Below are 26817 nucleotides of genomic sequence, written 5' to 3' on the forward strand. Positions count from 1 at the left end.
ATTCAACCATCTCTCCAAATTGACCTGCCTCTCCATTTTCTCTGTAAACACCACCCCTGACACCCCTGGTGAGTTGAAAGCTCCTGGTCAGTAGCCTCTTTGATCAGCCCATATATTTCTGCTCACATCAACTTTGCTAGAAGTGTGCTAGGAATCAATTCCATTGTTTCCTACCCTATTTATACTTCTCTGGCTTAATTATACTTTTGCAGGGTAACTAGAAATTATGTAAACTGATGAAATATGAGTGCAAAAACAAGTTGTTTCATTTCCCTGGAAACTAAGGCAAATACCTTTGAAAGGTTCAAAGATGAATCACTCAAAAATTGTAATACTAGGTGTAGGCACAAAACTCTAAATGACTAGAGGAAAACACACACAAAAAACTCCACACTTGCATTTATTTTTAAAGTGCCTTCAAGTTCCCATGACATCAAAAGAGTGATAAAGGCATGTGCACCTAGGTGTTCTGAGCTAAAAGAAAATAACCTGTTATGAATCATTTTTTGTGTGATCCTCTGCTTTAACCATCTTTTTCAAATAATCTAATTGTGGTGCCCATGGCATCAGATAAAAGTGTTTCTACTGCAATTACGACATGAGTAAAGTGTTGTGAAGGAAAGAAAGCGAAGGCAGTAACAGAGCACAGTGGATGACCTACAAATGGTGGTCCTTGAAAGACAGGAAAAGGCCAACCACACAAAAGTGGGAGAGAAGAGTTCTAAGTAGAGGGAACAGCCTGGGGTTGGGGAGGCCTTGGTGAGTTGGAGGAGCTACAGCAATGGATAGGGGAAGGGGAGAAGATGGATGAAACTGTTCAGGAGAGCAGGGTTCAGACAAGGCAGCCCCTTAGAGGTCATGTCAAGGAGTATAAACATTATTAACAGCATGATGAAGAACTTCTGGGGGCTCAGGGGGATGGTGTTAAGACAGGCTCTCATTTCCATTTTCAAAAGAATGTTCCTGCTCCTATGTAAAGAATGGATAAGGGTGGGGAAAGGGCAAGGTGGTGGCAGGGAGAAAGGAAAGTGATAAAGGCAGTGATAAAATGCAGTAAATATAGACATCCCTCAGTATCCACAGGGGGGAATGGTTCCAAAGCCCCTCCTCAGGTACCCAAATCCGAGGATGCTGAAGTCCCTTATGTAAAATGGCAGAGAATTTTCATATGCACTACACACATCTCCTGGGTACTTTAAACCATCTCTAGATTATTTATAACACCTAATCCAATGTAAATGCTGACACGGTTATGACTACAATGTAAGTGCTGCCTAAATAGCTGTCCACATGTGGCAAATTCAAATTGTGATTTTTGGAGCTTTCTGGATTTTTTTTTTTCCAAAATATTCTCAAGGCATGATTGGTTGGTCTGTGGATGCAGAACCCACAGATCCAGAGGGCTGATTTTATGCACAGTGAGTGGTGACACAGCGTGAGACCTGAGAGTAGAGGGGTAATGGGTGGTGGGAATGGTAAATACATTTGTGGCATCTTTAGAAGGACTTTTACCCATGTTTTCTCTCATCAGTCAATCAGAATGATCAAATTTACAACTAATTTTGAAAGGCCTTTGGGATCTGATGAGGGGAAAAAACCCAGAATCAACCAAGTTGATTTTATTTTTCTAGTTTGATGTTTATTGGCCATGCTACTCAGAGAAAGCCTCTGAACCCTTGGAAGCTCATCGGTATAAAGTGAAAAATAGCATCATGTCCAGTCACCTCATGTTGGAGTTGTGAAATTTGAATAAAATGATGGCTTATGTGTATACTACACTTCACAGTGAATTTAGGACTTGGGTAACCCCACAGCAGGCAAGGTGGGTATCACTGCCCTCACTTTACAAAAGTACATCTTGAGAAACTCCAAATGTACTCACAAAACAATTCCTGAGCACCTACTATATCAAGAACAGGGCTAGGCACTGAGGTTTTAAAAAACAAATTAGACCCAGGCTTACCTCACAGAAGTTCACGGTCTTGATGAAGAGACACAAGAAAACGGGAAATTATAGAATATCAAGATAAGTACTAAGAAAGAAGACACATTAGAAACTCAGAGGAGGAAGTAATCTTTTCTGGAAGGGTTGGAAAGCTTCCCACTGGAGGCAACATCTGACTGGGGTCTTGAAGGATGCATACAAGTTTTCAGGTGTTGAGGGGCATTTGTGAGGAATGTGTATGGAGGCATGGAGACCCAAAAGGAGATGGTTTGAGGCACCCAGCAGTGTGTCTGAGGCCTCCAGCATTGGGTGGGCTTTTAAGAAATGAGGCTGGGGGTGGATCCAGGCCCGCGGGGCTCTCCCACATGGAGCTCTGTGGGTGTGTTATGCCAAAGCAGGAAAAGTAGCTTTGTGTTCCTGTTCAAGTACAGTACCTTTCTGTTCACGCTTTCTTCCAATGCTCTCAGCAGTCCTACACTGTATCTGTGCCCGTGCCCTCCACCTCCGCTTTCCTCACTTACTCTTTTCCCCAGAACTAGTTTGAATCTGAGCCTTTCCTTCCCCCCACACAGTGCTGGATCCTACTGTAGGGGGGCACACAAAGAGAACACCCTCGACAACAAGAAATGCTTTTATTCTCAGAATTTCTTCTCGAATTCAAGGAGCCCGGACTTTTTCTTAGCAGGAGCTCTTTCATCCCATGTTTTGAGAAACCTTGAAAAGTGATTCAAATGTTGGTACAAAGGGGACTAAATAGAAGAGAGTTAGTTGGTCACAGGGGAGGTGTCTCTGCAGAGAAGGCAGTTGGGCTTTTGCTAAAGAGTCTCAGTTGATGGAAATTGTCTAGGAGACCTGGCTTCTAGTCCCTGCACTGGACAACATGCTCTCACGCCTCCAGTCTCCTATCTGGAAAATGATATGAAAATGTGTGTTTCCAGAGGTGGAAGGAACCTTAGGGCTAATTGAATTTCACTTCTTTCTTAAACAAGAAAATGAACACTGAAGGTGGGGAATAACTTGCTTAAGGCCATAGGGAGAACGAGCAGGTTGTTTGGCCACTCATTCATTCACTCATCCATTCCAGTCGGCAATGTTGTAATACCTCCCACATGCCAGTACCATGCTAGATACTAGGACCAGAGGAGTTGATAAAAATAGTCATAATCACTTCCATTTTGAGGAAAGTGAAATTACATGGATAAACAAAACTTAAAGAGGAAAATGTTTTTCTTTTTTTTCTTAGGGACACACCTGTGGCATATGAAAGCTCCCAGGCTAAGGGTTGAATCAGAGATATAGCTGCCAGCCTATACTGCAGCCACAGCAACAGCAGATCCTTAACCCACTAAGAAAAGCCAGGGATCGAACCCCCCATCCTCATGGATACTGGTCAGGTTCTAGAATTCAAGGAACCTGGACTTTTTCTTAACTGAACCACAACGGGAACTCCTAAAGAGGATATTTAAAGACAGAGAGATGAGCTCTGATGGAAATATACATGGTAGAGCAATAGAGAATAAAAAGGCAGGAGGATACTTTAGAGAAAGCCTCTCTGAAGAAAGAACACTAAAACTGAGCCATAAAGAGTAAGGACTCAGCCAAATGAAGAGGGTTGGAAGATCTTTTTAGGAGAGAAGAGCATGTGCAAAAGCCCCAAGGATAAAAAAAATTGGACTGTCTTGAAAGGTAAAAGAAAGACCCATGTGAAGTGGAGGCAGAAGGGGCATGGCCTGGGAGCAGGTGTCCTAGGAGAAGTAGGTAGGGGGCCTGGTTTGCAGCCTTCAAATTCAAAGTGCTCTTATTGGTAAACTGGATGACCTTCACATCCCTATGGAACAGAAAGGCAAATTCATGTTCATAATAAGACTCTACCAGTTGTTTAAAATTCAGTATTCTCAGCATGCTTTTCTGAGACCAGGCATTAGAAGAGCAAGAAGAAAAAAAAAAAAAAAAGCTTGAGCTTTTCTTCTGTACCCACCTCTTCACTTGGTTAGTGTTCAGCTCAAGAAAGCAGTCAAGGGCAGAGGTCAGGAGTGAATTCAGACACCAAGTGAAGGGGAATTTGGGTTTTGGCAGTGTCATACGGTTTTGAGGGCCAGAACCTCTTGTTTCCATAGCCTTACTTTGTCCTTCATATTTTGTGCTTTTACCTCCTCAGACGGAAAAATGACTTTCACTGGCCCCCTCAGGCAGTGTCATCTGCAGATCATCAGTGAAACTTTGCCTTGATAGACAGGTGCCGATTAAATTCACGGATATGCAGTGGGCTTGCTGCTTGGTTTACGAAAACCCATTCATATGCATGATCTTCGCAGGAAAAGAATAGCAAATGAGAAACAAAATATTTTTTCCCACTCATCCAGGGAACAGAATCAAGATAGTCAAAGGGCGAGCCTGGCTTCATTTCATGAACGATTTACCTGGTGTTCCTTGCAGGGATAGTTCATTCATGAACCAGCAGGACAGGCTTTGTGATGGGGGGTGGGGGCTGGGGTGGGGGAAGCGGCAGTGGGTGGTGACTGGCCAGAGGCAGAGAAAGCTATGAGGCTAACCTCCCCCCAACCCCCTCCCTCTGGCTTCTGACTTGCTTTTACTCCTTCCGCTCTTGCTGGTTAATGTGCTAGTTATTAGGGGCAGCAAAGAAGCAGATGTAGTCCCTACCTAGGCTATTCAGCAAACCCCACCTCCTACCTCCAGAGGCTGAGTGAACATGCACCCTGGCCCTGGTCTATAGCCTTAACCTCTGCCCTGGAATCCAACCCAAGAATGAGCCCTGACCTCAGCCTCAAATCCAAGTTCCAACCTTGTCCAGCTCATCACCCCAGCCCTAGACTGAGCCCCTACTTAAGCACTTCTGACTAAGTCCCCATGTGTGCCTGAGCCTTGGCCTGGAAGGGTACAGCCACAGTGCTGTGTGTCCCCTGGGGCACAGCCACTTTTAAAATAAGCCTCTGAAAGCACTGGCCCTCTCAAAGGCTCGGGTCCCCTTGCCATCTCATCTGAGAGGCCTTTAGCCATGAGAAAGAGGTACAGCCTCCTCCAGCCCAAAGCCAATCAATGCACAGGAGAGGAAGTACTACTGCCCTGTGTCAACACCACAGCTGGAGTCTGTCTGTGACCTTCAAGGGCCCCCCAGCTCTGGTACAGAATCAGCAGGTGGCAGTCATGTTGGGAGGTCAGTGCTTTGTTTTGACCCACTCCAGGTTCCTTTCCCCGCCCTCCCCACAGTATGCATGGCCACAGCCACTCAGAAGAACCGCAAGTCGTGGACAGGAAGACACAGGCTCACACCCATGTCCGTCACTCCCCAGCGGCATGATCCTTCTTGGTTCCTTGTCCATATGTGGGCTCAAGCATCACCATTCCTGCCCTACCCACCTTAGTGGTATTCACAGGAGAAAACAGATGTGAGAGATTGAGAGATCAGAGAATATACTAGGAACTATCATACCTCTCTCAAAATGTCAGCATTTCACCCTTTTTGCTCTCCAGTAGCTGAATCACATAGAGTGTGAGCCAGCCACAGACACAATCCAGCACAAAGCCTGTTGTTGCAAATCAAGTTTTCCGTGGTAAATAAAGTTTCATATTCTCTTATTTCCATATTGCCTTTGGCTCCTTTTGTGCTATAAAAGCAGCATGGAGTAGTTGCAGCAAAGGCCATAGGCCGCTCAGCGCCTAAGACAGTTGCTATATGCTCCTTTGCAGAAAAAGGTGTCGACACCTGGCATAGGGGATCAGAATAATGGCTCTGAAGTTGGAACACCTAGGTTTGGATGCTGAAGCTTCTACTTAGTGGCTCTGTGACCTTAGGCAAGTTCCTTAGCCTCAGTTTTTTATTTTACTTTTTTTCTCCATAAACCAGGGATAATAACTGTATCCCTACTCTATACTAGGAAAATAGGAGTAAAAGAGTAACTCATGAAAAGCAAACAGAGTAGTCCCTGACACACAGTAAATGCTCAGTGTTGGCTGGGATTTTATGATCAAGGGAATGGAAGTTCTGGTTTGTGCTGACAGACTTCCAGGGGTCAGAGTTTTCATGGTTCAAGGCACAGGCCAGGGAGTGAGACTGACCTGGATTCATGTCCCAGCTCTGTCACTTATCACATGACTGACTTGTGAAAGATTAATTAATCTCCCTGAACTTCAGCTTCCTCATGCATGAAATAGGGGGAAAAAATTATAGGGTTGTTGTGAGGAGTAAATGATAGTGCTTAGAATAGATTTGTCACATAGTCAACACTCAAGAGGTGACATAACAGTAATAATAACTAAGAAGGACAGTATTTTTCCCCAGTAGGGGAGGCTGCCCAGAGCATATCCGTAGTGAGATGTCTCTAGGATGCCAACATTGTGTGAGGTAGGAGGATCTACCTGTGGCCAGTGGTACCCTTGACACCAGGTTTTGCATATTTCGGGCACATATAAATCAGTCAGCCTCAAAGTGGAGTTGGGCTGACAGGTGTCTGTTGGGAGGCTTGTCTCTAGGCTAACAAGCCCTCAAGACCAGGTACCTTTAGCATTAACAGTCTGTGATCCTGTGACTGTTCTTGAGTTACGTGATGGGTCAAGGAGGACAGAACACATATGTGTGTGTGAGTTTATGAAATAGCTCTAAAAGGCCCTCTTCCCATAATATGTCACGGTTGCCTAGTTTGCTAAACAGGGTGAAAATGCCCTCATTTTGAATCCTTTCCACATCCTAAGGGCTGAGTTACATAAAGGGATGTAAACCTTCTTGCCTAGGGAGCACTGGCTAAGGAGACTGGGTGTTGTGGGTGGAATATATTAAAGCTGGCTGGATTTTGGATGCCAGCCTAAGAGCATGGCTCTCCTCTATTGGCCTAGAGAACAGGGAGTGACAGGGTTCAGTGGGCTGAGGCAGGGGGCGTGTGGATGAGAGGCGGGAAGAATGCATATCCCTCAAGCGCATGGTTGCTACATGTTCAGCTTAATTTGGAAGACTGTGAAACAAGTAACATCACCAAGCATTTGTTTATCCCCTACCCAGATCTATGTGGATACATTACATCGTACATATCAAGAAAGATGAGAGTTGAAACACCTCTACCTTCAAGGGAGCTTACACCTTGATTGTGGATGAAAAGATATAAATGCACAAAAAGTCATTTGACAATATAAAAAATATATGAGTCTGCTCAATGCAAGAAATGTTGTGGAAGCAAAATTAGATCAGTTATCAAGAACAGTATATGAATTGATTAATATAGGTGAATGATTTGCATTCATTCATTCTTCATTCTTTCATTTATCAGAAATATTGTATAGTCACTCAGCAATGCCTTCTAGGGATTGTAAAGAATAAAAGAAGCCTTATGAAGGCAGAGGCATCATCTATCTTATTTACCACTCTGTTCCACAGTATCTAGCCCATAGGAGACAGACAATAGTGACTGAATTAGTTATAGCTCTTTACCTATAACTTGGCATTTAGATGCATGTGACATTTATGGAGCTCCTAATATGGTATTGAACTTGGACTTGTATGATAAAATACTAGCAAACCAAAATTTATTCTATGTTTAATCCCCTCAGTAAGATATCTCTTGGTTTAATATGCCTGACATCCATCTTCCCTCTGTTCATAATACATTCATTTTCCTTTGGCTGACATCTCAGTAAGGTGCTTACCTAATGTTACTAAGATAATCAGCTGGTTTCTCTGCCTTCCTTTGATCAACAGATGACTCCTACCCTGAAAAAGGCTAGTCTCGAGCTGTATGAAGTGGGTATCACAAATGGCTGGAGCAAAGGTGACACTCAGAACAGACTGTCCATGAATTTCCCACATCTCAGTTCCCAGAGCTCCTGCAATTTCTGTCTTCACTAAGGTCTAGTGTTTGAGCTGAGTGTCCCTCATATACCTTCTTCTTTTGTCTTCAGTTAGCATGCATTAAGTTCTGTTCTTGCAATCAAAGAACTCAAACTAATAAGCATGAGGGCTGAATAAAAATTGATAAGAGGCATAACTTTCCATGGACATTTAAAGGAGGGATGGAGACCTTTAGACTACAGCCAGGCAAGGGGATTCATAAGAGCTTCATGAAAGAGGTAGCAATTGGGCTGGAACTTTAAAGAATATAAAGAATTTGGCTCCAGTAAATGTTACAACTGAAGTGAGGTCTGTTGAAATGCACCATGAAGCTTGGGGTGAAGCCCTTCCTGGGGACAACATGGGCTTTAAGTCAAGAACATGTCTGTCAAAAATGTTCATTGTGGCAATGTGGCTGGTGACAGCAAAAATGACCCACCAATGGAAGCAGCTGGCTTTACAGCTCAGGTGATTATATTGAACCCTCCTGGCCAAATCAGTGCTGGATACGCACCTGTGCTGGATTGCCACACAGCTCACATTGCCTGCAAGTTTGTTGAACTGAAGGAGAAGATTGCTTACCATTCTGGAAAAAGCTGGAAGAGGGCCCCAAGTTCTTTAAACCTGGTGATGCTGCCATCGTTGATATGGTTCCTGGCAAGCCCATGTGTGTTGAGAGCTTCTCTGACTATTCTCCTCTGGGCCATTTTGCTGTTCGTGACATGAGACAGACAGTTGCTGTGGGTGTCATCAAAGCGGTGGACAAGAAGGCAGCTGGAGCTGGCAAGGTCACCAAGTCTGCTCAGAAAGCTTAGAAGGCTAAATGAATATTATTCCCACTACCTCCCACCCCAGTCTTAATCAGTGGTGGAAGAACAGTCTCAGAACTCTTTGTCACAATAGGCCATTTAAGTTTAACAGTGAAAGACTGGTTAAAGATAACAATGCATCGTAAAACCTTCAGAAGGAAAGGAGAATGTTTTGTGGACTCTTTGTTTTGTGTGTGGCAGTTTTAAGTTATTAGTTTTTAAAATCAGTACTTTTTAATGGAAACAACTTGACCAAAAATCTGTCTCAGAATTTTGACACCCATTAAAAAAAAAAGTTTAATGAGGAAAAAAAAAAGAATATAAAGAATTTGGAGAGGGGAGTTTCTGCTGTGGTGCAACAGGCTCATCTATGGAGCACCAGGAAGTTCGATCCCTAGTCCAGCATAGCGGGTTAAGGATCCAGCATTGCCATAGCTACAGCACAGGTTGAATCTGCAGCTCAGATCTGATCCCTAGCACAGGAACTCTATATGCTGCAGAAGTGTACAAAAAAGAAAAAAAAATTATTTGGCATTTGGAGAGGGACAAGGCACGAAGCAAGAAGGCTGTGTGGGCCAAACAAGAGCATGGGCAAAGGCCCAGAACTTAAAGCAAGGCTAGAAACATCCGAGAATAGCAGCATCTACATTAGAACCCAATGAACTCAATGGTCCATGTTTGCATTGCAACCACTACACTTTAGTCAGATGTTCCCTTTCCCATTTTCCATTGAGTCAGAACAACCTTCCCTTTTACCGTGTGTTTCCTCCATTGCCTTGAGCTGTAGGATGTTGCAGCTGGAAGGTCTGGTGAGATCAGCTGGAACAAGGTGATGGTATAGGGTCCCGCAGGTACCCAAGCCACATATGAAATATTGCACACCAGAGGGGAGCAATAAGTTTACTCAGATAGTTACATGATTTGTCCTTATTCACCTTCATTTTCTACTGCTTTCCTCCTTTGTCCTACATTACATCTATGCTGGCCTTCTTTCTATTTCTCAAACTCATCAATCTTTTCCTGAACCTTTGTACTTTTTGTTTCTTCCACTGGAAACTTTCCCTGGACCTTTGCCTGGCCAGCTCCTTCCTGTGGTTCATTTTTCAGGTCAAATGTTAGTGTCACAAAGAGGGTTTCCCTCACCATCCTATCTAAAGTAGCCTCAGGAAATTGCCGTTGTGGCTCAGTGGGTTACAAACCCGAGTAGCATCTATGAGGACTCAGGTTCGATCCCCGGCCTCGCTCAGTGGGTTAAGGATCCAGTGTTGCCATGAGCTGAGGTGTAGGTCACAGATGCGGCTCGGTACCACATTGCTGTGGCTATGGCTATGTCTATGGTGTAGGGTGAGAGTTGCAGGTCTGATTTGACCCCTGGCCTGGGAATTGCCATATGCTATACTTGCAGCCCTAAAAATAAATTAAAAATTTTTAAAATAAAATACAATAAATAAAGTAGCCTCACCAGTCACATTCACATCATGCCACACTGTCTTCATAACACTTATGTATCCTAATAATCTTGCCGATTTTTATATCCTCTCTCTCCTCTCTGTAGATCCTCAGCTTCATGCTGCCAGGCTCTCATCTTCTTGTCCAGCCTGGTATCCCCCTGGCACCACTGCTATCTAGCATACACCACCACATGTGCAGTAAACATTTGTTGGAAGGGTGAATGAGTAGATAGAAGAAAGATGGAGAGAAGAAAGAGAAAAGCCCCATCTATAGAACTCCACATTGCCAATGAGGATAAAAGTTTTATTAGTGGTATTTCTCTCTCTCTCTCTCTCTCTCTCTCACACACACACACACACACACACACACACACACACACACACGCATGCACACACTTGAGAACACTTATTTAGTATAAACTCCATTGTCCAGATGGGTAAAATGCAGCCCAGAGCAGGAAAGGGGCTTGTTCATGGTCCTAGATTTGCTTCTTTGCCTTTGCCTTTCCAGAGCCATCCCAGGTACTTAAGAATTTTCCAGCAGAACCTGGGATCTCTCATTCTGTCTGTCCTCCCCACCACCCCTGGTTTCATGTGTCACCTCACAAGGTGAGTCTCATTCCAGCACCGTGAGCCCAAACTTCATCTAATTCTTAGCCTTGTAGACAGTGTCACACCTCACTGGCTTTCAGTGACTGGTCATTACTACTCATGTTTCAGAATAAACATGTCTGAGCAAGGGGCAGATGGCTCCTCTTCCACATCTTCTGCTGCTGCCAGGTCCCAGCAGGGCTCAGGGGCCAAGATGAAGAGAGGTCCCAAGAAGCTGAGATGAACCCAAAGCCAAAAGAAATGCAACATGGGCACATGACTCGGGGGCTTGAGTTCTCCAGTCCAGTCAAGCCCCTTTGCAGCCTGATCCCCTCCCACTGCCACCTCTAGCCCTACCCCAGTTGTACTGGCTTTTCTGGAGTTTCTCTAAGGTCCCCTTCTCTCCCTCACCTCATTGCCTTTGGATACACTGGTCCCTCCACCTGGATATTGACATAAGGCACTTAGCACTGTGCCTACTGGAAGTAAGTGCTCAGTAAACATGGGCTATAATAGCAGCAATGACCATTTATTCTATATTTAATCCGATTACGACTCTCTCAAAATGTCCTTTCTTTCCCTTAAGGTAAAACTTACTGAATTCCTGTCTAAGCTCTGAGAAGGTACAAACATGTCTGTTTTGTATCATCACTGCATCCCAATTTTCTGACAATATTAGTTTCTGGTGCTCAATAAACATTAGTCAACTCAAACAAATGAACAATAAAATTTTATCTAGCAAGTGACAGAGAAGCCCTGGACATGTCTCAGAATCCTGAATAATTGTTGTTGAGAGGGGATGGGGACATTGTCACCTATTTGGTAGTTCGCACAAGTCACTGTTAGATCTTGGGTGCAGGAGTGCATAAGGGGATGGAGGGGCCCTGAGTGACAGAAGTAAAGCACACCTTACGTCACAAGGTTTGAGTCCATCAAGTGTGTCATTCCCACCCGTAAGGATAGAATTATTCAAGGAGAAGGATGAGTGTAGACCCCCACCTGCACACACACTTTCTAGCTCCCTCCCGAGAGTGAAGCTATCCTGTCACCTCATTATCCGCTATTTACAATGAGGCTGCCACATTTCCAAGGACCAGGAGCCAAGGAGACATGTCGGTGTGAGAAGCCTTAAATGAAGTGACAATGAGAAAGAAGTCACTAATACCAGGAGTTCCCTCCCTGGGAGAGAGCTGTCAGGCCGAGTGCCCAGGGCTGGGAGATTTACTGATACTAAGGGGGTGGTGCCTTAACCAGGAGTGATTATCAAAGAGACTGAAGCGAAGCGAGGATGCGATTGGACAGCCCGCAGCGCAGGGCGCAGGTTTGGCTGCCCTCACCAGTGCCTGACCTGAGGCCTCCCCAAGAGGGAATTCCTGGCCTCGTTTTTTTTACCGGCTCTGATTGTTGGCCACATTCTGCTTCAGAGTCTCTCGGAGGCAGGGACCTCGGTATCTGACACTCTGGCAGGATTCCCTGAATGTGCTATAGCTTTTCTCTCTCTGCCAGGTCTGAGCTGCCACCCTTCCTTCCGCTGGGAATACTCTTTATGCAGGAGCAGTCAGGCCATCCCGGCTCTCTGGGCTGCTTCCTGCTTCTCTTTCCATGTCAAAGCTACACTTCCTCTTGGAAGCCTTCTCTGGGGTCCCCAAAGAGCATAGTTAGGTGTCCCTGCATGAACCCTGACGGCACCCTTGCCGCAGCACATGAAGGCGGAGTGTTTTTGGTTGGTTCAGCATTAGTCTCTCCCACTGTCAAGGTGACAGTCCTTGAGGTTAGGGCATGCCTATTTCACCACCGTGTACCCACTGCCTAACATAAAGTCTCATGAGGGGTGGATGCTGGATGTCGAGAGATGGATGGATGGATAGATGGACATATGGATGAACCAACAAGAGAACAGACTGTGCTTTCAGGGTTTCCCAGGGACGAGAGAGGGGCATATCAAGCACCACCCAGTTTTGTTTTGTTTTGTTTTTTAAATATCAATAGAGCCTAATGCAGTAATGTCTCTTAATCTGGCCACAGGGAAAGGCAGTGTGCTACATGAGAGGATCTTTAGAAACAAAGCTGTCCCACATGTCAAGACTGCTTCTTTCCAGTGTCATTGGAGGGAGGAAGGGGTGGCCTATTACAGGAATCAAGTGCTCAAGCCTTGTGATCTGATGGGTGGTGTTCAGATCTGAGCTTTGTCTTGCTCTCCCTTCCTCAATTTATAACCTGCCTCGCAGAAGGAAAGAATTCAATGCCGAGAATGTCCTTGGCATGGTGTCTGGTACTTCATAAGTGCTCAGATGTCAGCTCTTAATTGTTACTATCAGAGGCACCCTATGCACAGCTGATGTCTTAAATGGAGGATGCATGTGGAGTCCCACCTAGTCTGATTCATCACCAGCCCAAGAGTCTGCCTGGACCAGTACACAGCAGGGCTCAGAAGATGCTTTTGACTGTTCCCATTGATCTGCTCCAGCTTGCTCTATCTGACAATACAGGCTCCACCTCTAGTGCCCTCTCTGATTTGCCTCCTCTCACCTACTCTCTAATAGGTAATGAACATCATGTTAAAAATGTTAAGTACAACTCAAGACTCGTTAAGTACACTGCACGCATCTAGATTTAGTGCTAGGATGCTGCTGCAACTGGATGCCGGAACTTGGAGCTTTTCTCTGAATCATAGGTTTGAAAAGTGCACTGGAGGTTGCTAAAAGTCTGACCAGCAAATAACCAAAATGTGCTCAATCAGTAAATATTTTTCAGCTCATTAGACTAGAATGTAGACTCTTGGAGACTGAAAAGACATGGAATACTATGGAGTTCACACCACCATTCTACAGATAGGAACTGAGGCCCAGGGAGAGCTGGGGTTGTCTCAAGGTCATGTAGTACTGTGTGGTGATAAAAACAAAAAGAGAACCCTCTGGGTCTTCTGGTATCTAGTCCAGTGCTTTTTCTACAAAATCACATTCTCTTTTCTAGTTGAACATTTACCATGACATTTAAAGAAATGAATGCAACTAAGTCTATTTCTCAACATTTTACCAAATATGCATTCTCTCACTGCCTTAGGCCTACAGTCTTTGTCTCTCTGTCTCTGTCTGCCTGCCTCTCTCTCTCTGTTGCTACTCAGGTGCTGCTCAGGCTTAGCTGAAATGAAAAGCCAGTTTGAAGGTCAGATGCTGAACAACCCTAGAGCCCAGGGTCCATTTGAGTAAATCCAGGCCAGGCTACTCCAAGTTATGCTCTTCTACGTAGAAATAGGTAAACATACCTGATTAGCCTTAGAGGATGAAACATTCAGTTTAAGGGAAAAGAGTTTTCAAAAGGGACAAATAGGGAGATAACTGGATGTGGGAACATCCTGGCCTCTGTGTGTATGAGGATCTGCTCCCATCTACCTGTGCCTGTTACTTCCGTCCCCTCCCACCCTTCCCACCTCTATTTCTAAAGCTCCAGCAAGAAACATTAGCCACGAGGGCCCCAGAGGCCCAGCTAAAGGTGCGAAACCAAGTAGATGATGTCAGGGAATAGATGGGGAACATAAGATTTACATCCCACTGGATAATATTTCATTTCAGCACGGAAAGAAGAGATCCTAAAAATACTGCAGAGAGCATATTATAATATTTTAACAGGGTTTATGTGCTCCCCATATACACTTCATGCCATCAGATGGATTGTGCTGTTTGACAAATCTATATTTAACATAGGGAGAATAATATACAACGTGTGCTTCCTGGTGGGAAAAAAATCCACATTTATGGAAATCTTGATTCTGGCAATTACAATAGACATTTAAAGACAGTAACTATTGTCACCTACAAGGGGATGGAGGGTCTTCATTAGGGTGAGAGAGAAAATAGTGTGAGGAGTAAAGAATAAATAGCTACATTAGGAGACACCCACCAGAACAGGGGAGCAGGTGGTCCAGGGTGACCCATAGCTGCTCCTCATCCCCTACTACAGGGGATGTGACCTCATAGTTCATTCATTCATTCATTTGACAAACATTTACTAAGTACCTATCATATCCCAGGCGTAATGCTTGCTCTGGGGCATAAATGAGGTCTCCTCTTTTTAGGGCATTAACATGGACCCAAGCAGTCACACATATATACAAGTAAAAACAGAAAATTATTTCCAATAATAATAATTCAAAATGAAAGATAAGATGGCGAGATGCGATAGAGACATCTGTGGAATCCCTCTTCAGAAGAGGTGATGAATAAGACCTGTCCAAGGAGGTGAGATGTGAGTGGAGATACAACTGCTAAAAAGGAGTGAGCCTTGCAAAGAGGTAAGGGAGGAGCACTGCAGGCAGAGGCAGGAACGGCATGTGCAGAGCCTCCAGGCAGAGTGAGCATGGACGCCTGGGCACAGATCAAAGGCCAGTGCTCCTGGAGGAGGGAGCCCCAACAGTGGTGTGAGGTAGGAGGAGCCAAGGGGCAGGTTACACTGGCTCTGAGTCATGGTCAGATGTTTGCACCACTAAATCTCAACACATTGAGAGCTTTTGCACAAGAAAGGGAAACAGTGTGTTTTATCTGTTTTGTTTTTCGTTTTTCTTTTTTCTTTTCTTTTTTTTAATTAAAAGGATCCCTCTGGATTCTAGATGGAGGATGGACAACACTACTGAAAACCAAATGTTGTAAAGCTGGTATCCATGAGGGCCCCCTTCAGACACCAGGAGAGTCATGGAACAGGTTAAGAGCAGGCATATGAGGTTGTGGTTTCAAAAGGTGTCAGTCAATGGACCTGGAGAAGGAATGAGTGCTTGGTAACTACAAGTGTGCAAGCAGATGTTAAAGATCACCTTGCAGACTTCCTGAAGATGGCTGGCTGCTCTACACAGCAAGTTAGACAGACGATTGGAATGGTTTAATTACAGTCTTCAAGAGTTGATCTTTCAGGGGCAGGAAGGGAAGGTCTGGAGACTGACTGAGAACTGAGACTCACAGTAGGCAATGGGGTTGAGTGGCTAAAGGCATCCTTTAGTGCAGCATGGCCCGGAGCATCAGTAACAGGTCAAAAATATTCACCAACAGAGGGTCCTGGGGGCATTTGGATTTGGCAAAATCTGGGTTATAGTAGAATAGGAGTCCTCACAATCTTTCATGTAGCTAGTATGCAGCATGACGCTCCAAGAGGAGGGGGGGATTTGCACCATTTCCAGATTGTACTTGATGTAAGAAGCCTTTTCTTTTCCTCAGAAGCATTTTGTGGGACTAATGTTTCATGGAACACATGTGGGCAATGATCATGCAGCACAATTTGAGATCCCATCTACAAAGGCAGCGTGGGGTTCTGGAAGCTGGTGATATGACAACGGGGACAGAGGATCTAAGAGTGTCAGCTTTTTCATCTTTAAAGAAATGGATAATGCCCAAGTCACAGGGTTGTGATGTGAACTAAACATCCTAACATACACTGCAAAGCACTCTAAAATACTGTTTCTGTGATGAGGACTCATCTGCCTCACCATCCACATAGGATGGTAATTTTCAGGCACTGGGGATGGCATTGGGGTTGGTCACTTGACTGGGGCAAAGACTATGAACCCTCATCCAATATTACATATTAAAATGAAGTTTAGAAGCTGAGGGACCTGGACTTGGCTCCACAACCTTGGTCTTTTTAGTATTATATTCTAACCAGCAGTGTAACCAAACACAAACCAGTATTGGCAACTGCCCGGGGATCCCACCAAATGGCTCCTGTGGGGACATTCACACAACTAAGCTACTGCTATGGCTGATACACCAGGGGGCCTGAAAACTCAGCCAGCAAGCTGTACAAACACAAAATGAATATCTGCTGAGCAGTGTACACTGAAAGCTAAGGGAAGGCTAGGAAAATCAACTCCTGTTTTTTTAAACATGTCTCAGCAGCAAGCTGGCAGATCTTCTTCCTATAGCATTTTACTATGCTTTGTCTTGAAGTTATGGGCCATATCATAGAAAAGCCACTGGATTGGGTTCAAGATAACTGCCTAACTCAGACATGTTCCAGCTATGCTACCTGGAACATGTTTGTTCACTTTCTGAGCCTTGGTTTCTCCCATTAAGGAATGACCCAGTCGTTCTTTTCCTGCCTTAATAAGATCATTGTACAAATAAATGCATACATTTATAATCGATAACCATGACTATCTCTGGCATGGAATTGGTACCTAAAAAACACTGAATTAGACAGATGGATGGGTGGAGTGGACGGATGAATGGGTTAATGGATGCATATATGGGTAAAACGGATGGAGAGTTGGATAGACTGGTGGGTTGAAAGAAAAGATGGATGGATTTGCTGGAAGGGTAGATGGCTAGACAATAGATGGATGATGGGTTGGATGGATAGACTAGTGGATGAATTCATCTTAGAGCCACCTGACAGCATGTCTGCCACATCATCTATCATTAATTTTTCTCCTCTCCTCTTCTAGTCTGTTCCCAGTTCTCCAAAGGAGTCTATGCCATCTTTGGGTTTTATGAACGAAGGACTGTCAACATGCTAACCTCCTTCTGCGGGGCCCTCCACGTCTGCTTCATTACACCAAGCTTTCCCGTTGACACATCCAACCAGTTTGTCCTTCAGCTGCGCCCCGAGCTGCAAGATGCCCTCATCAGTATCATCGACCATTACAAGTGGCAAAAATTTGTCTACATTTATGATGCTGACCGGGGTAAGCCAGGGGTTAGGGGAGGGAAACTGCTGGGAGAGGGAGAGAAAATTACCTGCAGGAAGAACAATGATCCTTGCCTTCTTGAAAACATGGAAGAATGATCCAGAAATGGTTTGTGTCTGTGGACTGACTTTTTGGGTAGCTAATCTATAACTCACAGTGTGGAAACCCTCCTTTGAGAGAATAATCCTCTTAATGCACCATGTCATTCCACAGCTCACCAAGCTTACACAGCCCCTGGGCCCAGACTCAAAGTCCAAGGACCTCAGTTGAAGGGCGCATGGCTCATGGTGTGGTTTTTAGGAGCAGAGACTCTGCAGTCAGACAGACGTGGATCTGAATTCTATGTTCTTTCCTCTCCAGCTGTTTGACCTCTGAGCAAGCTCACTCTGCCTCAGTTGGACCATTTATATAATGGGGAGAAAAGTTTCTAGTTCTTCATTTCCTCATCTCTATGATGAAGATGAAACCAATCTCTGCCTCAAAAAATTGTGAAGATTGAATGAGACGCTGACCAGAAAGGGCTTGTACAGTGCCTACAACATACAAAGCGCAGAGTCTTCAATATATGTTAACCGCTATCATCATCATCAACCCTCCCAAGGCCTTTCTAATTCTGCCACCACCTACATTTTGAATTTGCCATCACATTTTCTAAATGTTTCCGGTACTTTTTTTCTTCTCTGCATCTTCACTCAGACAATTCCAGCTTCTGAGATGCACTTCCCTTCTCAAAGCTACCGAAGCAAATTCTTCCTTTCTTTTGCAATGTACTCAAACACCACTTTATTCCCTGACCTTCTAAATGGAAACGCTCTTCCTTTTTCTAACTCCTGTGGTGGTTCTATTGCACTGTCCTAACTTCCCCTAAATAGTCCAATATGAACTTAGCCATTATTGGTGTAAAATTTAGGAAAAGAATCATACAAGGTCTAGAAAGTGAGGCCCAGGCATTTTGCCTTGAACAAAAGAGAGGTTTTACAGGAGGTTGCATTTAGGGAAGTTTAGAATACTTCTGAATAAGAGAGTAGCTTGTGAAATGGTGTTTCAAGAAGAGCCAGGTATTACAGAGTTAGGTGTTTGTCAATGAAAACTAGCTGGCAGGAGAAATCAGAAGTGCTCTATTTTCTTCAATTTTCCCTTCCCTCTCCTTATTTTGATGACTTCCCTTCGAAGGCAAACAGCCATCCTAAGGGTGACCTGCAGACAGGCTATTTTAGGACCGCTTTGTGGCACGATGAGGATTGAGGCTTGGAAGTGGCAAAGCCAGGAAAATGTAACTTTCATTTCAGAAGAACACGTCTGGGGGTCAGTCAGCAAAAGTGCCCATGCTCTCAAAGGGGCTCCGCCTACCTTGCAACTCTGAGCTCTGCCATTTGCTGTTGCTGTGTGACCTTGGGCCAGTGACTACATCTCTCTGAAGCTCAGTTTCTACATTTGTGTGACATGGATATTAATGGTACATACCTCACAGAATTAAGTGAACTCAAGACAGGAAATCTAATAGAGCAATACCAGTCACACAGTAAACTTTCAGTAAATATGAGGCCTAAGCACACCAAACCTATGTTTAAAAAATAAATAAAGATAGGAAGACACAACAGAATCAATCTATGGATGATTCTTTTTTTTTTTTGTCTTTTTAGGGCCACTCCCATGGCACATGGACATTCCCAGGCTAGGGGTCAAATTGGGGCTGCAGCTACACCACACAGCAACTCAGGACCTGAGCCACATCTGTGACCTACACCACAGCTCACGGCAATGCCAGATCCCCTACGCACTGAGTGAGGCCAGGGATCAAACCTGAATCTTCATGGATACTAGTCGGATTTGTTTCCCCTGCACCACAACGGGAACTCCTACAGATGATTCTTTAGTCCAGGTGCCACGTGACTCACTATGGGAGGGATGGGCAGTGTTACCAGATGACAGAAACAATATATGTACAAAATATTTAATAATTTAAGAGTGAAAGAACCCTCTGTTGAAGGCAGAATAATGACCTCCCCCTCCCCCTCCCCATCCCACTCTAAAAGACATCCATGTTCTAATTCCTGGAACCTATAAATACATTCTGTTACATGGCAAGAGGTATTAAGGTTACAGTGGAATTCACATTACCAATCAACTGACGTTAAAACAGAGATTGTCCTGGATCATCTGGGTGAGCTCAGTGCAGTCATGAGGGCCCTTAAGTGTGCAAGTCGGAGCCAGAGGATCAACATCAGAGAAATCGAGAAAGACCTGACCAGTCACTGATGGTTTTAAAGATGGAAGGGGCTACAAATTAAGGAAAGCAGGCATCCTCTAGAATCTGGCATGTCCAGAAAAATTTCTCCCCTAGAAACTCCAGAAAACAACAGAGCCCTGCCAATAACGTGCTTTTAATGCAGGGATATTCATTTCAAACATGTGACCTCTGGCGATATAAGGTGATAAATGCTTGAAGTCACTAAATTTGTGGTGATTTATCACAGCAGCAGGAAACCAACACACCCTCTCTGTTCCAAAGATGAAACAAAGCAATACCGAGTAATGGATTCCTCTATCATTTAGCTGTTAATCAGAAGAGAGTAGCTGAATTCAGTGCCCAATGATTGAACACCTACTGTGTGAGAGGCAAAGTACAAAGTACTGAGATACACTGAACATCATGAACGAGGTTGACAGTTATTAGGAACTGTTGAGATATCAGATTGGCACACTTTCTAAGCAGTTACTGAATGCCTTGTCACAACCAATATTTATAAAACCCTTACCGTGTTTGAGAGCTTCTAACTCAATCCTCTTGCTGACACTGTCAAGTAGATATTATCAACATCACCATTCTACCAGTGAAGACACTAAACTTTCGAGAGGCGAATTAATCCATACGAGATCATCTCACCAGAATATTATAGCTTTAGGATTCACGCCTCAGATTATATTTTTAATCACTAACTTCACTGCCCACTACATTCTGCAAACAGAGACACGAAAGAGACCCAGAGCCTGGCTTCAGTGAGCCCAGACTTGCGCAGAGAAAGCAGGAGCTGAGTGTGGTGGTGGAGCGGGGTTGGCAGAGGTGGGGTGGTGCCCCTGTATCCTGATTGCCACCTCTCTGTCCTACTCACCCGACCTCTAGGTCTGTCCGTCCTGCAGAAAGTCCTGGACACAGCCGCAGAGAAGAACTGGCAGGTGACAGCTGTCAATATTTTGACAACCACAGAGGAGGGATATCGGATGCTCTTCCAGGACCTGGAGAAGAAAAAGGAGCGGCTGGTGGTGGTGGACTGTGAATCGGAACGCCTCAATGCTATCCTGGGCCAGGTAGGGCATGCAACCGAGGTGCCTTCAGGCTGGGCCAAGGAGGTGGTTCAGGAGGGAGCTGGGTGACCCTTTGCCTAAAGTGTTACAAAGAGAGTTCTTCCCTAGATGAAACCAGAGGCCTCCCTTCTCCCATTCTGTAACTTACACAATTGAATTCTGAGATGTTATAAAATAGCATGAGGAATGAGAGCCTTCATCTAGGACTTCAAAGTGTTCTCGGATCAGAGGACCAAACACTTACCTCCAGAGCTTCCTTTTCCTGTTACAAAGCAGATCACATTGCATTTTAGAGTTTGGGAAGTATCATCACATCCTGTAAAGCCAGACTCCTGGGTGTGGCTCTGACTTCTGTTATGGACTGATCCAGCATTTGGTATCTCATCCATTTGGCCCACTAACCTGTTTTAAGAGCCCAAGGAGGCACCAGGCACTTCTCTTTACTGTTTCTTGCTGCACATTCCTATGTCTGAGCAACCAACCGATTGGACACTCTCAGAAAGGGCACTGGAACCTCAACAGCCTTTAGCCAGCTATCTAAGCTGTGGTTCCTCCAGTTCTTGGAACTAAAGCCTGTGCCCACCCCAGAAGGAGCAAGTGGTGTAGATCACCTGTCTTTTTAAATTACCTTTGTGTATTCAGATAAGCTAGCGAGGAAGTAGATTTGGCAATTGTCTCGGAACAGTGCTATGCAATGAAAGATGGCAGTTTTAGGTACTTGACAACATGACAGAGCTCGTTAATGGCCCTCGAGACCCCTGGGGCTCCCACAGGGAATCTCAGCACCAGCTCAGCAATCACTCAGAGGCCTCAGCAACTGAATAGGAGAGGCGTTGCAAGTCAGGGGTTCTTTGAGGCATTAACTGTGTTCTACTTTACAAACTGTGGATCTGGCCTCCCTCTCAGAGAGAGAAACCAGCAAAAATCGTTTCCATTGAGATGGGAGTTCTCTGAGCTGGCGTCAGGGGAGTGGAGTTCTAGTTCAGAAAAGCCGAAGAGAGCGATGGTTAAAAGCAGAGACCCTGGAGCCAGACTGCCTGGGGTTCACTTCCCTGCTCTAATAGTTACTTGCTCTGTGACCTTGGGCCAGGGTTTTAATATTTCTACATCTCAGGTTCCTAATCTATAAAATGGGCGTAGGAATAATAATTAACAATAATAATAGCAACCTTCAGAGAGTTCTTGTGAGGGTTAGAAGAATCTATATATATACATGTAAAGCACGCAGAGCCTGCTCAACAGAAAGTGATATAGGTAAGGATTGGCCTATTTTTGCTATTCCTAGTGCCAGTCGGTACTGGTTTCCTTCTTTCTTTTTGGTCGAACATTTAATTTTGAGACACGGATTCATATTCATGTGCAAAAAATAACATAGAGACATCCCATGCACCACCCCTCCCGTTATCCTAATGGTACCACCTTGCAAAACTGTAGTGGAATGTCACAGCCAGGACATGGACTTGACACTGATGCATACGAGGCGCACAGTGTTTCCATCTCGGCAAAGATGCTCTGTGTTGCCCTTTCGTAATCATGCTATTTCCCTCTCTCCCTCTCTTCCCCCCTTCCCCCAGGTGCGCCCTAATCTGTTCTCCATTTCTAGAATTTTCTTATTTTAAGGGTGTGATATAAATGAAATAACACAGTCTGTAACGTTTTGGGTCTGGCTTTTGTCACTTGGCACAATTCCCTGGAGATTCATTCACGTTGTTGTGGGCATGGTACTGGTTTCTCGAGTCACTCCCTCTTTGGCATGAGGGTACTCATCTGTAAAAGAGGAATGAAGGCCCCTGTTCTACAAAGCTGATAAAAAGATGAGAAGAGAAAGGGGACAAAGGAAGCAGTGAATGATAATTAATTACTCTTAACAGTCTGGTGACTTCTGATGCATTATTCCATAGTAAAGATGAAGCTGTTGCTACTACTTTCTGAGTGCTTTACCATATACCAGACACTATGCCAAGCCCTTACCATAAATAAGTCCACTTCATCCTCATATCATCTCTATAACATGGCTTTTGTTAGTTCCCCCATTTTATAAATAAAGAAACAAGGGATTCCGCTTTCCGAGGATTTCACAGCCAGCAGAGAAGGAAAGCAGGATGTCAAATCCACCTTGGTCTGACTACAGAGTCCATCCTTTTAAAAATGCAACATGCAGCCTCTGCTGTATATAGCTACACCATCTGTGTTTCCTAAGGAAGTAATTTGTTTGTTTGAAAGTTTTAAGATTGTAGTATATTAACCCTTTAGTTGTGGGGTTCTTCTATTCTGAAAAATAAGACCGAATGCTGAAAGGACCTTACGAATCACCTGATCTACCACTCATGTTCACACTTGACGGGTGGGATGACTAGTGGTCATATTGGCTGCACGATGTGTCTTGGGTTCAGACCAGTAGTGACGATGACAATGCATTTAGAATTTACATCCTCTGATTTGCAGCCTGAGACCTTGGCATCATCCTAGATTCTAACACTCGGGATGTTTTCAGTCTAACCCAAATGTTCTGCCTAACTTAAGGAGGAAGACAATTCCAAATTCCAAGCAGGAAATTAACTGCCTGTCTCTGTCCCTGGCACCCAACCAGAATAGAAGCTCTATTAGGGCAAGGAGTTCTGTTGTGTTTTCTTCCCTGCTATATTCACAGTGCCCTGAACAGTGCTCAGCATCTAGGAGGTATTCAATAACTACTTTTTCACTCAATGCGAAGAATAGGGAATCAAAGGATGCTACAAGAAAGATCCCAAATGAGAGATGGATCTAGATAACTACAGGTAGCCTCTGGCTGGATAAGAGCCTTTAAGCTGGAAGTAAGAGCATGTAGGGAGGCCCAGAGGGCATGTAGGGGCCAAGGGTCACACAGGGGCTTAAGAGGCCAGGTGGAGAATGACAAGTGTCTCTTGGGAGACAATGACAGGGAGATGATGCATGATCATGACCATCTTTGGGAACCACTGTAAAGAGTTAACAGTGGAGAGCCAGTGAAGGGTTCGGAGCAGGGAACGGGGTTATTAGAATATAATGCTTTATCAATACTTAAGACAGTTAAGTATGTAATACAGTGATAAATTTCAGAACGCATTAGAGGTGGATGAGAGAGACTGGGGCCAGGCCACCCATCACATCACCCTGTTTTATTGCCTTCAATGTATTTTCCACCTGCTGAAATCCTGTTCATTTATCTGTTTATATATTTACCATCTGGCTCCCTGCTAAAGTGTCAGCTCAGCTCGGTGAGGGCCTGGGGACCTTGCCTCCCTTGTTCATAGCTTGTCCCTCGCACATAGCGTAGTGCTTGGCATATGGTCCATGTTCATTAAGTGTTTGTTGATTGAATTAATTCATCATAGAAGGCTTTACACATTAGTTGGGATTAGTGCTCAGCCATAAAGGTTATGAATAATCAGAGAGAATGGGAAAGGGCATTCCAGACCCAAAGGTTGTAGATGAAAGCAATCCAGTGGAAGCGAGCTTTGAAAGAAAGGGGTCAGCGAGGCAGTGGACCCCAGGTGAGCTTGTACATGGCCTCTAGAATGACCTTCTCAGTTTGTGACCCTGTGTGCCTTTACCTCTTCCACTGTTTTGTGTGCTTCTCCCCGCAGTAAACTGTGACCTCCAGCATGGCAGGCACCCCGTCGTTTCACTTTCCAATCTATCCTTAGCGCTGTGCTTGGTTGACAGTAAGCACTTGATAAATGCTTATGAGAAGGCAGGTAGGCCCTCAGGTAGATAGATGAGGAGGTGGGTGGGAAGGTTGATGTGAGGAGATGGGTTCTGGTCTGTTAAAAGTCATTCCTTATCAGCTGTTTCCTACGTTCCAACCTGGAATTTCATCTTGCAGACACTGTACATATCCATTGCCTGGATGCGGTGGGTTTCAAACTATCGCCTTTTTGCTGTTTATTAGAAGCTGAATAGGTTTCTGATAAAGGTATCTTATTGTTGAAAAGGCAGCAAACCGTTTGACAAGAAAATGAAAAAGTAATGAAGAATTATTAATAAAACTATCATCCCAATAGTATCAGAGCTCCGAGGTTTGGAATCTCCCATGCTAACCACTGTTTTAGAGCATTCGTTGTGTGTGGTTGCATGTAATTATTCCCTACATAAAAATATATGTGAGCCGCTATGCACATACATCCAATTAAGTAGATGTTGGAATGTGGATTTTAATAACTTTGAAAATTTATTCAGTTAGAAAGGAAGCCCAAGTGTTTCTCATGTGTTTTATGCCTCCTTGCAAGACTGCAGGGGAAGAAGCACTGAGCAGGGTGTACTTACCTCAATTTGATGATTAAAAAAAAATAAAGAAATTGATCAGAATGATTTGCAGAATGAGCTAGGGCTAAACCAAGGCCTGCAGGCTTAGCTGTTCCTGGTTAGGGGGATGTCTGTATGCCCAAGCAAACCTCTGGGTAGTTCTTTCTATAAATATTTTTCCTCCCTATAATGACTGAGGACAGTCTGCACATTCAAGATGGAGGGGTGTTTAGGGACCCTGGCTCGTGATCGGGCATCATATAGAAAGGCTCCCAACAGTCAGGTCCTTGTCCTGTCACTGCCACCACACTACTGTGGGATCTGGCAAATCACTTCCCCTCTCTGGGCCTAGATTTCCCATCTATACAATGGATGGAATGATCCTGATATTTCCTTCCAGCTTTTGGGTTGAGTGGCTGATTGGCGTCTGAGTACTCAACTGGTTTAGGGAAGAAAGCACAAAATTCAGAGAAAGAAGGAAATGTATCTGAATCATGCAAGGATTTGAAGTTCAAGAACTGGGTGGAATCATCCATTTATCCATCTGACCATCCATCCACCATCCACTCGTCTGTCCATCCAAGCAGCAGATATTGTTATAAGAGTGACAGGGAATCCAACACAACATAAAACTCCCACTGCGTTTGGGAAGACCTCCATGGATGGAGAAGCCTTCATGGCAGAAGGAAAGAAGTGAGCGTTTTGTTTTGTTTTGTTTTTAGGGCCACACCCACGGCATATGGAGGCTCCCAGGCTAGGGTTCGAATCCGAGCTATAGCTGCCGGCCTATGCCACAGCCACAGCAATGCCAGATCCAAGCCTCATCTGAGACCTACGCCACAGCTCAGGGCAGCACCAGATCCTTAACCCACGGAACAAAGCCAGGGATCGAACCTGTTTTCTCATGGATACTAGTCAGATTCCTTTCTGCTTGAGCCATGATGGGGACTCCAAAAGTGAGCATTTTATTCAGGACATAGGGGTTATGATAAGATTGCTAACTATGGAGTTCCCGTCGTGGTGCAGTGGTTAACGAATCCGACTAGGAACCATGAGGTTGCGGGTTCGGTCCCTGCCCTTGCTCAGTGGGTTAACGATCCGGCGTTGCTGTGAGCTGTGGTGTAGGTTGCAGACGCGGCTCGGATCCCGCATTGCTGTGGCTCTGGTGTAGGCCGGTGGCTACAGCTCCGATTGGACCCCTAGCCTGGGAACCTCCATATGCCGCGGGAGCGGCCCAAGAAATAGCAACAACAACAACAACAAAAAAAGACAAAAGACAAAAAAAAAAAAGATTGCTAACTAACACTGATAACCCTGGAATCAGACAAAACCAATTTCAAACCTTGCATCTGCACTTAAAAGCTGAGTAACCTTGGGGAGTTTATTTAACCGCTCCAAGCCTCAAATCCTCACCTGTAAAACAAGAAGGTCAGCAAGGCCACCATCACTGGATGGTTGTGATCTTGTAATTTGATGCCTTTGGACAGAAGAGGCCACATTGTCAGTACTCAATGTTAGTTGCTACTATTGTGCTGTGGTAGCTTTCATTGTCAGTATAATGAATGAATCCCCTCTTGTTGTATTTTGCAGATTATAAAGCTGGAGAAGAATGGCATCGGCTACCACTATATCCTTGCAAATCTGGTAAGGAGAGGACCCTGCGGGTTCTCAAATAGTGGGTCTTTCCATGTTTGGGGCCTGGCTTGCTTCTGGGGGTCCCCAGCTGGTGGGAACTGCACGAGTGGGAGGGGCAATTCCAAGCTTTATCTTTTCCCCTCCACATCCTAGCCAGTTGTCAAACTGCAGCACACTTAAGGTGAGCTTCTAAGATTCCTTGGAAGGATTGTGTTAGTGGGCAGGCCTTCATCAGTCATCACAATTCCAGCTTTAATCTGCTCTGCCACTTGGCAACAAGGACAAAATCACCATATCTTTGAAGAGAT

At 44.7% G+C, this 26817-nt stretch overlaps 1 protein-coding gene across 2 annotated transcripts in view; it reads left to right on the forward strand.

Moving 5' to 3' along the window:
- Nucleotides 1–26817, forward strand: part of GRIA1 (glutamate ionotropic receptor AMPA type subunit 1) — a 323216-nt gene that overhangs the window by 153625 nt on the left and 142774 nt on the right. For both annotated transcript variants that reach the window (XM_047772335.1, XM_047772253.1), the window contains exons 3-5: nt 17063–17302; nt 20430–20614; nt 26465–26518. In XM_047772335.1, the coding sequence (XP_047628291.1) occupies nt 17063–17302; nt 20430–20614; nt 26465–26518 (479 nt within the window). The remainder of the gene's footprint in view (nt 1–17062; nt 17303–20429; nt 20615–26464; nt 26519–26817) is intronic.

This window comes from Phacochoerus africanus, chromosome 1 (assembly GCF_016906955.1).
Source record: "Phacochoerus africanus isolate WHEZ1 chromosome 1, ROS_Pafr_v1, whole genome shotgun sequence".
NCBI classification, from domain to species: Eukaryota; Metazoa; Chordata; class Mammalia; order Artiodactyla; family Suidae; genus Phacochoerus; species Phacochoerus africanus.